The sequence below is a fragment of the Pseudovirgaria hyperparasitica genome (assembly GCF_010093815.1).
Source record: "Pseudovirgaria hyperparasitica strain CBS 121739 unplaced genomic scaffold EJ05scaffold_18, whole genome shotgun sequence".
NCBI lineage: Eukaryota > Fungi > Ascomycota > Dothideomycetes > Acrospermales > Acrospermaceae > Pseudovirgaria > Pseudovirgaria hyperparasitica.
Window position 1 is genome coordinate 284128 of NW_022985566.1, and position 15805 is coordinate 299932.

The 15805-nt window shown below is 50.8% G+C and overlaps 7 protein-coding genes across 7 annotated transcripts; 5 read left to right on the forward strand and 2 right to left on the reverse strand.

Moving 5' to 3' along the window:
• Nucleotides 1–93: 93 nt before the first annotated feature.
• On the forward strand, nt 94–1456 carry EJ05DRAFT_504521 (uncharacterized protein; the record flags this gene model as incomplete). The annotated part of the gene is made up of 2 exons (XM_033747580.1): nt 94–193; nt 252–1456. 2 exons carry the CDS (start codon nt 94–96, stop codon nt 1454–1456), a joined length of 1305 nt encoding a protein of 434 aa, XP_033596375.1.
• Nucleotides 1457–2356: 900 nt separating this feature from the next.
• On the forward strand, nt 2357–4909 carry EJ05DRAFT_160149 (asparaginase-domain-containing protein). Its single transcript, XM_033739397.1, has 3 exons — nt 2357–2589; nt 2650–3864; nt 4360–4909. The coding sequence occupies exons 1-3, from the start codon at nt 2485–2487 to the stop codon at nt 4615–4617; spliced, it is 1578 nt and encodes a 525-aa protein (XP_033596376.1). The 5' UTR covers nt 2357–2484; the 3' UTR covers nt 4618–4909.
• Nucleotides 4910–6530: 1621 nt separating this feature from the next.
• Nucleotides 6531–7227, reverse strand: EJ05DRAFT_541491 (uncharacterized protein; the record flags this gene model as incomplete). Its single annotated transcript, XM_033749667.1, has 2 exons — nt 6531–7078; nt 7110–7227. 2 exons carry the CDS (start codon nt 7225–7227, stop codon nt 6714–6716), a joined length of 483 nt encoding a protein of 160 aa, XP_033596377.1. The 3' UTR covers nt 6531–6713.
• A 1064-nt stretch (nt 7228–8291) lies between these two features.
• On the forward strand, nt 8292–9381 carry EJ05DRAFT_504524 (NmrA-domain-containing protein; the record flags this gene model as incomplete). The annotated part of the gene is made up of 2 exons (XM_033747581.1): nt 8292–8926; nt 9006–9381. The coding sequence occupies 2 exons, from the start codon at nt 8292–8294 to the stop codon at nt 9379–9381; spliced, it is 1011 nt and encodes a 336-aa protein (XP_033596378.1).
• Nucleotides 9382–10043: 662 nt separating this feature from the next.
• On the forward strand, nt 10044–10910 carry EJ05DRAFT_504525 (uncharacterized protein; the record flags this gene model as incomplete). The annotated part of the gene is made up of 3 exons (XM_033747582.1): nt 10044–10224; nt 10308–10731; nt 10796–10910. The coding sequence occupies 3 exons, from the start codon at nt 10044–10046 to the stop codon at nt 10908–10910; spliced, it is 720 nt and encodes a 239-aa protein (XP_033596379.1).
• EJ05DRAFT_479954 (uncharacterized protein) lies at nt 10867–12566 on the reverse strand. Its single transcript, XM_033744777.1, has one exon. It carries the CDS (start codon nt 12302–12304, stop codon nt 11138–11140), a length of 1167 nt encoding a protein of 388 aa, XP_033596380.1. The 5' UTR covers nt 12305–12566; the 3' UTR covers nt 10867–11137.
• A 335-nt stretch (nt 12567–12901) lies between these two features.
• EJ05DRAFT_489643 (uncharacterized protein) lies at nt 12902–14073 on the forward strand (the record flags this gene model as incomplete). Its single annotated transcript, XM_033745802.1, has 3 exons — nt 12902–12998; nt 13112–13858; nt 13919–14073. 3 exons carry the CDS (start codon nt 12902–12904, stop codon nt 14071–14073), a joined length of 999 nt encoding a protein of 332 aa, XP_033596381.1.
• Between the last annotated feature and the right edge of the window lie 1732 nt (nt 14074–15805).

The following is a 15805-nucleotide window of genomic DNA, read 5'->3' on the forward strand; positions in this document are numbered from 1 at the left end:
GACTTATTTCATACGGGCACAGCGAGGCCGCCCAAATTTACCGTATAATGCAGCGTTTCGCAGCCTACGATTTACGGATTATCACTCATCGTCATGAACTCGATACATTTCGAGTTTATCAGGCCAGCCGGGCGAACCTTCTTCTCGCCTGGTGACATTGTAGCGGGGAATTGTCGAGTGGAACTTAACCATAGTAAGCTCGCACAGCTGTGCAATAATTGGCACAGGAAGAAAGCTCAATGTGTATGCAGATATTGCACAACAAACCGCAAGAATCGACGTAGTTCTCAGTGGCCGTTCAGAGATACGACTCTTCCAGAGACAGCTGAACTCTGCAAGCGTACGGCTCTCATACCCCGGTAACAGCGTTACTCGGCTCCTCGAGGAGCATAAAACGATCTGCACATGGAGTCCAGGCCAGTATGCCACGACTGGACACTACGTGCTTCCGTTCCAATTCATGTTCCCGAGCCGTCATAAATTTGCGCCAACGAGCAACTGCCTTCCTCCGTCAACAACACATTGCGGTCAAACAAGCCAGTGGTCGGGTGTTACAAGAGTAGTATATGAGGTCGAGGCACAGGTATTTTCATGGCAAGGCTACTGCTTGCGTAGGGAGGCTTCTGAGATTACGGTTTCGCCGTTCAGCTGGTATCCCTTACCTGAGGCAGGGTTGTATAATGTGACTAGACACGCAGAGATTGAGAGCCACCACCTGGACAAGCCCTATATGGAAAGCGATTCGTTGAAGAAGGCTATGAAACGGTTGACTTTCACCAAGACGCCCATCGTTCATATGGATATAACGATCCAAATGCCCTCCCACGCGACTCTGGGCAGTTCGCTTCCGCTTCTGATAGGAGTTGAGTATGACTTCCAAAGATCGACGACTTCAGAGCTGCCGCCAGTGTGGCTCACTGACCTTGCTATTCGGATACGCGAGAACATGGAAATCAGCCAAGACTTGACCAATCGGCAAGACCCGAACTCTGTTGTCACACGGGAAACAGACCCGTATGTTAAATTCCACACGAACCTTAAAGATTTTCCGGTCCGCATTACCGAGCAAGTTGACTTGAGAAGGGTCTTACCGCCAGATACCTTGATTCTCAAGTCGAGCTCGTTCACCAGTACCATGCTCCGCAGATTTTATGATGATATATCAGTGACTGCCACCATAATGTGTGCGCAGAAGTCCCTTCAGCTCGAATTTACCGGTAAAGGGGAACTTTACATTCATCCCTCTAGTCAGCCATCGATGGTTCAAGAGCTTGCTGTACCTGCTACTGACATTCTGCTTGTGTCGGAGCTTATGGGGTCTGGTATTCTGACCCCTAGGATTGAACTTCCTGGTGGCGGCAGGGTCAACGCCAAGGAAGCTCCACCAGCTGAATTGCCTTTTAACTTACCTCCTGGTGGTCTCGTGCCATCGAGGTCGCTCGCAGAATTGCCCTAAGCGCTAAGTTTGAGAAGCCTTAGCAGGGCTCATACCATTCTTTGAAGCTTATTGGGTTGTGGATCATCAGATGGAGACAGTGTATCCAGCTTACCAGAAGCTAACATGCTTAGAGTCAACGATATAGGAATGCCGTGTTCGGCTAATTACCCGAATCCTGTACAACAGCTCACACTATCCTCGAAACTTGCTCTGCAGACCGCATTCTTCGATGATTAGAATAATGCGTCTTGGGCGGCATCAGCTTGCGAACATAAAGAGGAAGCCTGCAATCTTGTGTCTGTGCGACCATGGCACAAAAGCGACGTCTGCATACCGCAGACAAATGCGGCGCAGGTCAATGAGCTTCTCCAAAGGACCGAGAAATGTACAAAGCATGGAAGGACGACTTGTATCGAATATATAACTCCTCGCTCAACCCTAAAACAACCTATGGGGTAATTATGTTAGGGGCATCGAGCCACGAACAGTAAGGATGGATGCCTACGAACCGCCTGGATTAAAAGGCCATCTAATGCAATATTTCCATGGAATCGAATGCTGTTGTTGCTGTGAAGACTCTGCGTGCAAGCATCCGAGTGTGTTTCATGGTTTTGCTGGTGCCCTCGATCTCAAGAGTTCGAGACGAGCTCCGCGACAGTGGGACCAACCTCCCGCGAATCGGGTGGGTCACCGAGAAACGCTGCCGCTCCTCGGACGAGGGAATTGAACGCAACAGGAATTTCTCTCTTCTATCACCTCTGCATACTTTTTTTGACTTCAGACCATCCATTCGAGCATCTTCTCGTGTGTTCAACTGCCTCTCACGTGTCGGGCTGGTGTCCTCCCTGTCACTTGGCTTTACTACTTGCAACGCGACAGATACGCATAAATTCTCGTCATTCTACATACCTAGCACACGCACTGACGCATTTGCGGTCATATTCGTGTCAGAAAGCCTCAATCGTACCTCGAGTGCCACGAAAGAGTGTCATACGTTCTGACCATAACAGCAAAGCTTCTTACAAAAGCGCAGGCCTGTAGCCATCATGGACGACCTCACACCAGATATATTCTGTCCCGAATCAAGGGTGCTTATCATAGCTACAGGGGGGACAATCATGATGCGCAAGTCCAAGGACGGTCTGGTTCCCGTATGAGATAGAAGTCAAATTGTTTTCGACTACGAAATCAGGCTTACATAGTTTACACAGGCTCGAGGCTTCCTTCAATCTGGACTGGCCCCGCGACCATCGTTCAACGACGGATCATATCCAGAGCCCCTGGAAATTGTCACTGACGATAAGGGTACGCGTAAGGCCGTACAAAGTCTACGAACACCCATCAGCTCATACGAGCGTCGTATTCGCTATTCGATTCTGGAGTTTGAGCAATTGCTCGACAGCAGCTCCATTGACTCGGCAGGATGGGATCAGATCGCGGTAGCGATATACCGGAATTATCAACTCTTCGACGGCTTCGTCGTCCTACATGGCACAGATTCACTGGCCTACACGTGCTCTGCACTAAGTTTCATGCTTGAGAATCTGGGCAAGCCGGTTATTTTGACGGGCTCACAGGCACCGATCATGCAGCTTCAAAATGATGCCACGGATAACCTGCTGACTTCACTGATCATTGCTGGCCACTTCATGATACCGGAAGTTTGCCTCTTTTTCAACTATAAGCTGTTCCGTGGAAATCGCTCGACAAAAGTGTCAGCCGATGATTACGCAGCTTTCGCAAGCCCGAATATGCCTCCTCTCGCTACCATCACGTCCCTGCGGACGAACGTGTTGTGGAACCATGTATATCGGCCGACCGGGATGCAGTCCTTTACCATCCAATGCAATCTCATGACAGCACATGTAGCCTGCTTGAGAATATTCCCCGGCATCAAACCAGAAATGGTCGATGCAGTGTTGAGAATAGAGGGCCTCAAGGGCCTCGTCCTCGAGACGTTCGGAGCAGGAAACACACCCGGCGGACCCGACTCCGCGTTTACGAAAGTGTTGGCCGAGGCGGTGAAACGAGGCATCGTCATCGTCAATGTCACACAGTGTCTCAGCGGCAGTGTGAGCCCCTTGTACGCGCCTGCAACGATCTTGGGCCGAGCCGGTGTCGTCTTCGGGCAAGATATGACCACCGAGGCAGCGCTGACAAAGCTGATCTACTTGCTGTCAAAGGAGAATACGACGCCCGAAGAGGTAGCAAAGGACATGTTGGTCTCCCTACGGGGAGAGCTGACAGAGGTATCCCGCACTCATTTCCAGCATCCCAAGGGCGGCAGTCTCACGCCCGAGCTCACCAATCTATCAGCGCTCGGATATGCCATACAAAGAGGTGACATGGAGGCTACTAGGGAGGTGATCAGGAGCGAGCCAAGGTTTCTATTGAATGATGCGGACTATTCGGGGAATACGCCCATGGTGAGTTCCTCCACTTCAATCAGTACCCCTCTTATTTGAGCATGCTGCAATTGCTGGGGAGCCGTTATGGTAAGTTGCACACTGAACCGATTGCCCGGGTCTGGATCACAGCGAACGGTCATCTGCGGGCTTGTTGACGCAAGAGTGGTTCGATAAACCCATGATACTTGCGGACTTGTAACAAGCCGGCAATTGACCCCGCGATCAGCCCGTCGACCGGAGCTACAACGAGCATCATACACCGAAGTCGGCAACCCACGGAAGCACGTCCGCACGTACGGCCCGAGTATTCATGCCTTGACAATATACCTGAGTCGCAAACACGGCACGCCGAGAGCGAAATGGCGCGAGTCAGCAATCCCACACGGCTAGGCGTGCCAGCAGCATGGAAGGATGGAAATAGATTCTTTTTTTTTCTAAACACACAAAGCACGCAAAAGCACCACGCACAGCGTAACATTAGCTAACGCGCACTCTTTTTTTTTGCCAATACAGCATCTAGCCGCAACCAGCGCGAACGTCGAGATCCTGCGCGAGTTCCTGAAGGCCGGGGCATCGGTGCACCTGCGCAATCGCGAGGGCCATACGCCGCTGTATCTGGCCGCGCATGCAGGCCAGGCAGAGCACGTCCGCGTGCTAAAGGAAGCCGGGGCCCATCTGCACTTTGACGAGATGCCGGCGGCGCGGCTGCATGCAGAGAACGGGATTGGCAGCTCGTGGGCCGATGCAGGCGTCGTTGTCGGCGAGGAGTGAGATCTTTTGTTGTGCAGGGTTGTGGCTGTGAGAGAGCAGGGCTTTTTTCGCTGTTCTATGGTTTTGTTTCAACGGGAAAATAAATTACTGTAGGGTAATTACAGAAGGATCGAGTCCCCGTTGATGGATGGGTCCCGTCCGAGACCGGGACAGTGCACGACAGGTAATTATGGGAATTTGCAGAGAAATTTCCTCACGCCCCCTCTTGCGGTACCGAGCGGACGCGAGGGCGACGTTGAAAGAGTTGGGCGGAGCTAGACAGACAGCTGCAGGTGAGGTAATTCGGGCACCACATAAATAGAGCGGTTAATTTCCTGCAAAGAATCGGCAATGTTGTATATACTGAAGATGCCGCAGATATAGGACGTTGTGTATATTGTGTCGTATGAGTTAGATTCGCATGGCTTTTATTGGCGTAGGGATATAGTATCGATTGTCGATGTTACGATGGAAGATGGAATTCAAGGGTTGATCATCTGGAGCACCGTTAGCCTATAGTTCGACAAGTATGCTGCAATCGAGGACGCGTTGTCGCCTAGGTCTTCCAAATCGCCTTCAATTAGTCGAGTAGCAGTGACGGCAAAATGGTCGGAACAGTTACTGATGACGTTGCTGGTGAGGTTGTGTATTCGGACCAGCCAGCCGTAGTTCTCTCCCATGTGTCGGAGCACAATCAATCTCCTCGAGGAAGAGAAGAAGATCGACGTGAAGAGGGTGTGCTCGTGTCTGAATATGAGTGGAAGTACCTGGTGCGCAAGCACAGCACACTGAGAAGACTGAAGTTGTCCGGTTGGGATACCACAGGAGTCCATAATCATATCTGCGTCAGGCCCGAAATCTTCCTTATCACAAAGCCAGCTGAGGGAATCAGCTCTACTCTTGTTCTGATCCCGGTGTATTCTGCGTCCTGCTCCTCCAGGAATTCTAGTACAGTCCAGTCGAAGACGCTGTCAAAGTGGAAGTGTTTAGCAGTTAGAACAATGCTGCGAAAACAGGCGTTGTAGATGTCCATAGTCGAGTTTCTTGTCCGAATGAATAAGCTTGAAGGGGTACGTGACAAATTCAGCAGGAAGACTTGTAAAGAGATTGTGCTTCTTTCGTCTCTAAGATCATCTGCTCTTGGTTCAGTCCGATTTATATCTTAGGCCTTGCCATGGAAGCGGACCGTTGAGCGGGTAATTATATATGGAAAGATATATCTGAGAGGGTAATTATATATGGAAAGATATATCTGAGAGGGAGGTCTTCAATGCAGTTTTGCTGCAGCTATCTCTTCCTAGATGTGTGTTGATGCTGGTACGTATGGCAGCATGCCGACTACTGTGATACCTTGCCTGCGAGCAGTAGCAACATAGTCTCTAGATTATATACTCCGGGTTAAGAGTAATTTCTTGACCGGGTTTAGGGTGATTGCTAGTTGCATGACAAACTCAGGCCCTATCCGTGGTAGCTTACGTGTAGCAGGGCAAGCATAGTACAGCACGGCTGCGGCACAGTACAGCACGGCACCGCACAGCAGGCATGACCAGCTGAGCAGACCCTGCAGCAAAATCAGCAAAATTAATAATGCTTTAGGTCGCTGTGCATGATTCCATGCATCCAATTTGTCCCTTTGCGGGCGAACGGTGACGTCGACGTACACTGTAGTAGTATATTGTTCTTCTGTGTCTGTTGTTCATTTAATTAATTATACAATACAGTATATAATATGATGTGATGATATTGGAACGAAGTTGTTTCTGCTCCGTACACGCCGCCGCCGCCTCCTACTTGCAGCATCAAATGGGCACAGTTCTTCGATCGAGTCTGGCGTCACGTCACATCAAGTCACGTCACGTCACTGATCCTGCTCATCCATATAATTGATTGAATTAGCCCTGTTCCCTTGCAATGGATGACTTCTGCACCGCGGAGATGCTGGTTGCGAGCCAGGTTGCAGTTGCAGTTGCAGTGCCGCCACGCCATCTTGTGTGCCATCCATCCATCCATCCATTCAGTCAGTCCTGTTGTCCAATCTACACGCGACGCTGTGAATAATAGCGAATACTCTGCCTCTACACTCATACGTCTCATCCCCATAGTCGGGCCACTATTACCTAATAGGCGCGAGGACCGTGTTGGTTTAGTCCTGGGTCTTGGGCCCTTTTGCACCCAGTCAACCTCACCCGGTCCATTGTTGAGTCGCACGCAAACGCTTTAAGAACTTGTCGACACATCATCGTCGTGTTCGTGCCACGCCTACTCGCCCTCCAGGGTGATCTTCGATAATATGATGATAATGCCAATGCCACGCGCAAGATGCAGATACCAGATACCAGATACCAGATACCAGATTGCCAGATGCCAGATGGCCAGATGCCAGAACACACACACCTAGCCGGCTTGCCCTCTTCCTCTCCTTGACTTCCAATTACCCGTCTCCCATTCTTCTCATCTGTCCGTTGTCGCTCTCTGGCTTGGACTAGTTGATTAGCCATTAAGCTTCTTCTCACTATCCACCGCCTGATACACTGGAGAGACCACAACCTCCTTCTGCTCCTCCTCCTCTTCTTCCTCATTTCCCCGGATAAGCTCCCGCCAGGCCCAGCTACCATCCATCCATCCATCCATCATCCCATTGCTTGCCCCTACACCTGCTGCAGAACCTTGATACACGAACCACCACGGACAAACTTCCAACCATATAATACCTACCACCACACTTTGTTCACGCCATCGCACAAGCGCCTGAGCTGTGTCGCAGCGCCGCATCCTCCAACCTTGACCGTTCCCTTCCTTTTCCTTACCTCTCACCGCACCAACAAGACTCACATTTGCCATCTATCGTTCCAGAGCTCCACCCGACAGACGGCCTCTTATACCCGTTACACCTGCGCCTTCCAATCCCCATCGCGCCTCTTATCCGTGTACCAGTCAGTTGGGTCAAAGCTGCGTCTTGCCCCCCTACGAGCCACTCGCTCAACCACCACACTCCCGCCAGTCAGCTGCCATTGATAGGCTTGCATACCCATCTCTGCTCAAACTCGTCAACGTTTTCCTAGTGACCTTCCTGAACCTTTTACCAGGCCTTGTCTTCCATCCGTTCAAGGCAAAAGGATTCACCTGTTGTTCCAGGGTAAAGCCAATACACGAACGACTAAAGGGACTGGGTTTCGGCTATTTTGTTCCGTCTGCTCACGACTTGGTTCAGCATCACAAGTGAACAGCTCTATCCAGGACACACAGCCATCGACCGCCAACATTCCTTAACGTTCTCTACTTCACTGCAGTCTTGCTGTTGTGTCCTCGAACTGTTCCAGCCTTTTCTTTGCGCTTCACTTCCAGCTTCCCCACATTCCGCAGAGCTCCCCCAGGACTGCGTTTCCTCTCGCTTGCTCACTTTGCCCAACCGCAGCTCTCATTCCACAATCTAAATCCGGATAGCGCCGTCACCTCCTGGCCACATAGTTCCTAAATCCTCAAAGAACCATTTTGGCTCCCGCCTCCCGTCAATACTATCCGACTGTTGTCTTCCCAAAAAGTGGAAAAAAAGAAGTGAAAATTTGCTCTCATCACCACCACTCTCGTGCAGTAGCTCTTTTCTTTGCTTTCCCATCTTTTATCAGAGTCTCGTTCGGTCCTGCATTCAAGCCCGAATGGGTTCCCTTCCAGTCGATTCGGGGGCTTTCTCTCCCATGGCCGCGAAAAATGTCGTTACTATCAACAGCTTGGGTCGGCAGTCGGCTAGCTTCATCCGTGTCGCCTCTGCCGTAGGCTGGACTGTCCGCGGTCATATACATACCGACGACGGCATCGTGGCGAGGGAACTCAAGGCCCTGCCAGGCGTGACTCTTATCAAAGGCGCTCTCGAGGACAAGAACTATGTCGCCGACCTGTTCAAGGATGCCCATGTTGCCTTTATAAATACCACCCACTGGGGAGACGAGGTTGCTCTCGGTCGTGCGCTTGCAGATGCCGCAAAAAGGGCTGGTGTACAGCACTATATCTACAGTAGTATGCCTGATCATTCAATCTACAACCAGGGCTGGAAAGAACTTCCGTTGTGGGCGCACAAGTTCACCATCGAGAACTATATCCGGCAGATTGGTCTACCGGCAACCTTCGTATACTGCGGAATCTACCACAACAACTTCACCAGTCTCAATTTTCCTCTTTTCCGTATGGAACTGCAGCCGGACGAGGAGAGTTTCGTATGGCAAGCACCATTCCATCCAGATCACCTCCTCCCATGGCTTGACTCGGAACATGATATTGGGCCTGCAATTCTCCAGATTTTCAAACAGGGTCCAAGGAAGTTCAACGGTGCACGGTAAGTATTCATCGGAAACTTGTGGCATGCATCGAATGCGCAAGGCCATTATGACTGGCTCAATACTAATTCTATTCAGTATACCTCTTGCTTACCAGCATCTCACTCCAAAACAGGTTTGTCGAGCGTTTGCTCGAGGCGTAGGCCGCCCTGTGAGATACGTGCGAGGGCCTATCAGCATAGAAGTCTCTATACCCATCGGTTATCGTGAGCATCTACAGGCCTTGGAAGAGACACTTGGTAAGAAGGGAGCACCATACTTCGGACCAGAGCTCGAGCCGGACTGTACGAAGCTTGCGTTGCAACTGTGGGAAGGCTATCGAGACCTGGAAGAGTACGCCAGGGAAGTTTTTCCGACAGAAGAAGCTGCAAATGGCTTGACATGGATGGACGAACCTAAAACACCCGCGAGTGAAGTTGTTCCAGACATCTTCCAGTTTCAGAGCAGCTGTTAGCTCAAACCTAGACTTTTGGGGAGGTCATCAGCAGGGGTGGCGTCGTCTGGGAGTCAATGAAGAAGTGTATTAAGCATGGGACTTCAAACATGCCCAACTGGCGTTTCGAGCAAAAGAGGATGGGTTTGCGGGTACAGCGGATACCCGGGCACTCAACTCAGCGTCCTGGCATTTCGAAGGTGTGGTCAGGGTCCAGCGAGAACTTGAGTGAGCGTATACTTTGGATAAAATATATCGCAAATACTGTTCGATATTGTTGGCGTTCAAAAATGGTCTGTGGCACAAGAAGACACAACAGAGGAATAACTTTTGAATGTCTAGAGCGAAGTGGACAAGCGACCTTTTATCATGCGCCGCCCATACATAGCTCAGCTAAACAGGGCGATGCGGATCCTAGTCACACCACTTGCCTAAAGTGCAGAATTCTACTTGTCCGCGGAGATGAATATGTTTGACTATTACCTTCATATCGTGCATCATAAGCTATGCCCAATGGGCGAAAGCCGGTGGCAGTCTAAACAGATTTGTGGCGTGAGAGCAGAGGAACTGTGGCTAGTGCACCCGATCCAGGAACCGGCTGATTCATCCACTTCCTTGGCGTCGAACTTTCGTTTCGAGGTCGCGCGTGGTGAACATCGTGGTTAAGCTTGAATTGAGCAGCCATGGACCTCTTTCGCACATCGACGCGGCCCTTGGCTGGTCTCAAGGCCTCACTACGGCACTGTACAGCTCAGAAGAGATACAGGCATGAACGGATACGAAAGAATCCCGCCCTGATCGATGGATGGGATCTCATGATCGGGAAGAACATGCCTCCGAAGCAGGGCTTCTGGCAGAAAGAGGGTACGTTTTCCATGGCCATAACTATGTACTAGGCTGCTCTTCGCATATATACCCATTACTGACACGTCCTCCTCTCATCACAGCACCAGCTGCCCCAGAACCAAAGCATAAAAAGATCAAAATCCACAATCCCCCCGTTTCCGAAGCTCTGCGCTGCCCAACGCCTACCATTACCTGGAACCAGCAGCAAGTCGCCGCTCTTGATCCCCTCGGTCAGCGTGAACGCCTCTTCAGTCGCTCCTACCCCGAGCACGCCAATGTCGGCGATGTCCTGCTCGTCAAGCTACGAAACGGCGATCCGTTCGTCGGCGTCTGCATAAGCATCAAGCGCGGTATAGACGCGGCGGAGGGTAGGATAGGTGCTGATACATCAATACTGCTGCGGAACCATCTGACGGCGATTGGTGTTGAGATGAGCTTCAAGATCTTCAGTCCAAACGTGTCGGGTATTGAGGTTGTGGAGAGGGCGAGGAAGCGGGCAAGGAGAGCGAGATTGTACTACATGAGGTATGTGGTCTGTTATCAGGCACGTGGAGTTTGGCTAATATTTTTTTTTTTTACTTTTTTGCAGGAATAAGAAGCATGATCGTGGTTCTTTGGCGGGTGTGTTGGAGAGATATCAGAATGAGAGGGCGGGAATTACGGGTACGGGGGCGCGGAAGGTGAAGAGTAAGAAGAGGAGGTAGAGTAGCTGGTAGGGAGACTGCCATACTAGACCATGGAGCGCCTGTGCGGACGGACCACGGACTGAGCATCTTGTACTAATACGACGCAAATTCTGTATATGGATGTATCTTTTGCCTGTACCATATGAGAATTCTCGGTCTTTCAACATCTGTCCTTGGGTCGTGATGGTAAAAAGGACTGCGTTGATTACTCACGGTATTACTGATGAGAGTACAGTTCTCCTTTGTCAATCTTCGCTTTTCACTTCGCCAGAACGTGTGAGTCCTCGCACTTCCGCCCGTTCCATCTTGGCTCTCTTTACTCTACTCTTCTCCTTTGTTCTTACCTCTTCCCAGTTGTCTTCTATCCAAGCGAGTAACTTCTCTTCACCGATGTCATCAATCGCATTCGCCCATTTCGATACCGGGTCATCACTCATGTCAGCTTCTGCATTGATGACGGCCTCGTCTTGCTCAAACGACACCCATCGCTTTAGCCCTCTCATAACGAGATTCAACTTCTCGCCCTCGTCAACAGGAACCATACGAGCCGCCTTTGCCCAGAACGCCTTTTCCTTCTCGTGCTTGAAAAACCCAGCCATCTTCGTATCATACTCCTCTCGCCTGCCGAACCGCTCGAGACCTCTCGCCAGCACAGCATCCCGCGTCCACTCCGGCCCCGGAGAAACCCTCAACTGGCCCATCCTCGCCCCGACAAACTCATCCACAAACCGCACAAACATCTCTCTCTTCGCCCTCCTCTGCCGATCCTTTGCATTGTCCCTCGTACTCAACTCCTCCACACCAAAGAACCCCGCATCGACAATCCACGCGAACAAATCCTCCTCCGTCGCAAACCCCGTCTCGTACGCCGCCGCATCAAGCCCAAGAAACTGCAACGCCTCCGACGGCTCCTCGGTCAGGAAGATCAGACTGCCCTTGCGATCCGTGTGCTCGAGCTCGGGAATGCGCAGGAAGAAGCCCTTGTTCGTGGTCGTGAGGCCGAGCGGGCGGATGCAGACGCCGATGATCTGCCAGAGGTCGCCGTACGAGTGCTCGAATGCTTCCCAGGCGAGGTGCTCGGGCACGCACACGTGGACGTCGAGCTGGACGTGGCCTGTGGGGTCTTCCGGGTGGGGGACGGCGAAGGAGGTTGTTGGGCCGCTGGTGGAGTGGCGGGCGGCGTCTAGGATGGCGGCGAGGGTGGGAGGGGCAAGGTCGTGGAGTGGGGAGGCGACCATCATGTCGATGTCGCCATGGGAGGCTTTTCCGGGGGCTTCGACGGGAGTTGTGACTTTGGAGTAATACTGGCGGAGGAGGTCTGTGTATTGGGCTTTGAGCTTTTGATATAAGTCTGGCGCGAGCCGGGGAACGTTGAGGGCATTTGGGCCGGAGCAGAATAGTTGGCCGCCCATGGCGGGCGGGGGACTCTTCTTGTATTGATAGCTTGGAGTTTTTTATATATGTCTGGAATTGAGTAGGGAGGGGAGTTTTGTGATATCAAGGCCGGAAAAGGCAGAGCAAAGGTTGAAGAGGAAATATATACACGTCTTCCCAAAGACGAGGGCTAAGGGTTTTTGTAACCATCTATGTATTCTTAGTGGAGCGATAGAGTCATTGTTTTTCACGGCTGATGACTGTGAAACAGTCGCACTTGTGTGTTGTAGTAAGTAAACTGCGAGGCTGAGCAGGCTTCACGTTGACTCTTTACTTCGTGCCTTAGAATCGAGGCTTCCACAATTGGCCACTTACTGTGGATCCGCGGCGAGCCTTACTTAGCATTGTTAGAGAGCCCTGGTATCCACTCTGGCGTCGGTCCCGCACATCCCTGCTAACATTTTATTCTTGCCCAACATTTTTTTGTTCGAACTGCTGTTTATATAAATCCCACTGCCCTTGTTGTTTTGTTTCTTTCTTCCTCACTCCACTCACACTTGAAGAGGCCTCTTCTTCCGCCACATCGCATTTCTATAACAAAGGGATCCGCAAACACACTACACCACCAAGCAAAAATGACCAAAGAAGACGTCGAGCAGACAGCTCCTGATGTTAGCTACGAGGAGCTTGCGGCGATCGAGCACGACTTTGAGGAAGCCGAGCTCGACATTAGTATGTTTTCCTCGAGCCCATTTTGTAGTCGTATACTACTCTTGCTCTGATATCCACACATGGCTTTGCGCATCCGCTTTGGATTTATTCTAACCTTTATAACCTGTACCTAGTCCGCGCAACCACCAAGCGCTTTGCGCCTCTCTACATCAAGCGCAAGGCCATCATCGACAAGATCCCTGCCTTCTGGGCGTTGGTCCTCGAACAGGCGCCTCCCGAGCTCGACCAATTCATCCAGCCCTCCGACAGCCAGGTCTTTGCCGATGCTCTGACCGACATGTCCGTCTCGCGCTTTGAGATTGATGACCCGGCTGGCTCTCCCCGCAGTATCAGCATTACCTTTACCTTCTCCGAGAATGAGTACTTCACGAACAAGACGTTGAACAAGAAGTTCTGGTATCGTCGCAGCAGCGAGGACCACGTTACCCTGGTCAGCGAGCCTGTGCAGATCGACTGGAAAGAGGGCAAGGACCTCACAAACGGACTGAACGCTGCTGTGATTTCTCTCTGGAAGGCTCGCGCTGGGGCCGCCAAGGGCACCAAGCAGAGCGAGATTCCAGAGTTCAAGAAGCTGTTGAAGGTGATTGAGCAGAGCGAGACGGATGAGGCGCTGAGCTTCTTCACTTGGTTCAGCTTCGTGAGCGACTCGCGCTGGATCAGCGCCGAGGAGAGCGCCGAGGCAACAAAGAAGGCTCGCGAGGAGCGCAACAAGCCCAAGGTCGACAAGAAAGAGGAGGAGCCAGAGATGGTCGATGCCGAGGATCTGGAGCTTGATATCTTGAGCGAAGTCCATGGTGCTGGGGCGGAGATTGCGAACATCATTGCCGAGGACGTCTGGCCTAACGCCATTGAGTACTACAGTAAGTCGTCCTCCTCACAGGTCAGTGACCTGGAAGGCCCGTACTAACAACATATTGCAGCCCAATCCCAGTTCGACGACGAGGAACTCTCCGAGCTCGACGAAGACGAGGAAATGGACGACGATTCCGAGGGCGAGGAGGTCGATATCCGCGCGCTTGTTGGCAAGGGCAAGACCTCAAACTCCCCCCCTCCTCCCAAGAAGCGCAAGGCCTAGGCTAACCTCTCTTTTGGCGGCATTCAGGATGTTGCAAGGGTCGTGCTCACCAGCATTAAGTCTGCTGTTTCCTTTTTTTCCAATCACCCGTCTCTCTGTCCGCGTATCTGTGGTACCAGAGCGTGGAGGCTATTAGCAGCGCTATATTCTTCGGTCGTCATACGGGGGTCCTTGTGCGGGATGGATGATTGGGGGGACGTGGTTTGGGGGGAGTGGGAGGGGTGGTTCTATATGTCTGTCTGTCTTATGTATGGTTTCTTATCTCTCTCTCTCTCTCTCTATTTCTTTCTTTCTTTCTTTCTTTCTCTCTTTCTCTCTCTCTCTTGCTTGTATACCCCGACCCCATGTGGTACTTCGGACTGTCTGGCCAGATGTGTGTGTCTGTGTGTGTGTGTGTGTGTGTGTTTCAATCACGTCGGATTTCTATACGGTATGGTTACCAAACCAACAAAAAGTTTATTATTCACTTTACTCTCTGCTGGATGTCTTCGCGTCTCTTGAAACCGAGTAGTGAGTCTTTGTACCCTTGTATACCACACCACATACGAAGACGGAGATTATAGGGTAGATAAGGTAGGCTATACGATGTTGTGTGTGTATGGGTGATGTCCTGGTCGGTCTGAACGCTCCGTATCCCTCTCCATACTTTCTCAATACAGTATATATATATATATCTCATTGCCAGGGGTATCTCAAAAGGTATCGCTAAGGGTATCGCAAAGGGTATCTCAAAGGCTCTCGGAGGAGTAGTGAAGGAGGTGTCAAAGGTGTTCCAGGGGGTGATCAAAGGAGGTTCAAAGGAGGTTTAAAGGAGGTTTAGGGGGGTTATCGAAGGAGGGTCGGAGGATTCTATTGTATGGGCATTATCTTGCATTTCGTGGCTGTGGCTGTGGCGTGGGTGCCTGCGTCGGTGTAGGGAGTCTGGGATGTGCGTGTGTCGTGCTTTTGTGGCTGTCTGTCGCGTTTGATGAGGTGTGATGGGTGGTGTTGATGTTTGTTGTGTGATGTGTGATGTGTATCTCGCCAGCGACTTTGACAATTTTAACCAGTTCAGGAACCGGAACACGTCAGGTTGCCACGCGAGCTATATAAAGCTATATGAAGCTATATAAAGCTTTCACACAACAGATTTAGAAATAGAAATAGCAAAGGTAACATGAGGCAATAGTCGGCGATTCTTTGGTAGTTTTGACTACTTAGTTGTGTTGGGTGTTTTGAAATCGTACGTAGCTCATGCGGCATACGGAGGTGCGTATGTATGTATAGAGGTATGTAGAGGTATGTATATATAGATATAGATATAGATATATGGAACAACTAGAATGAAAACTGAGATTAAAACAGGAATAGGAAACTAAACGTTCTCTGATACTACGTTATGTTTTGTTGGTGCGATGCGAGTGTGTATCTTTGTGAGCATATGTGATGTGATGAGGGGCGGTAGTGGATGATGGGTGTTGTTTGTAGTTTAGATGCCTTTTTTTTGATTGTTTTCTTTGGTAGGAGGGGAGTGGAGGGGGGGATAGTAGATTAGTTGGTAGAAGAGGTGATAGGGGATTGTTTAGTGGGGGATGGTGCGATAGAACAGGGTGTATATATGGAGCTGTAGCTGTAGACATAGTAGTTGCAGTGGTAGGACTGGTAGGTTGTTCTTATATTATTTATATTATACACCATCTACCGCGCCTACGAATTGAGAAATTGAGAATCAGAGATTTGGGGCTTCTAATTA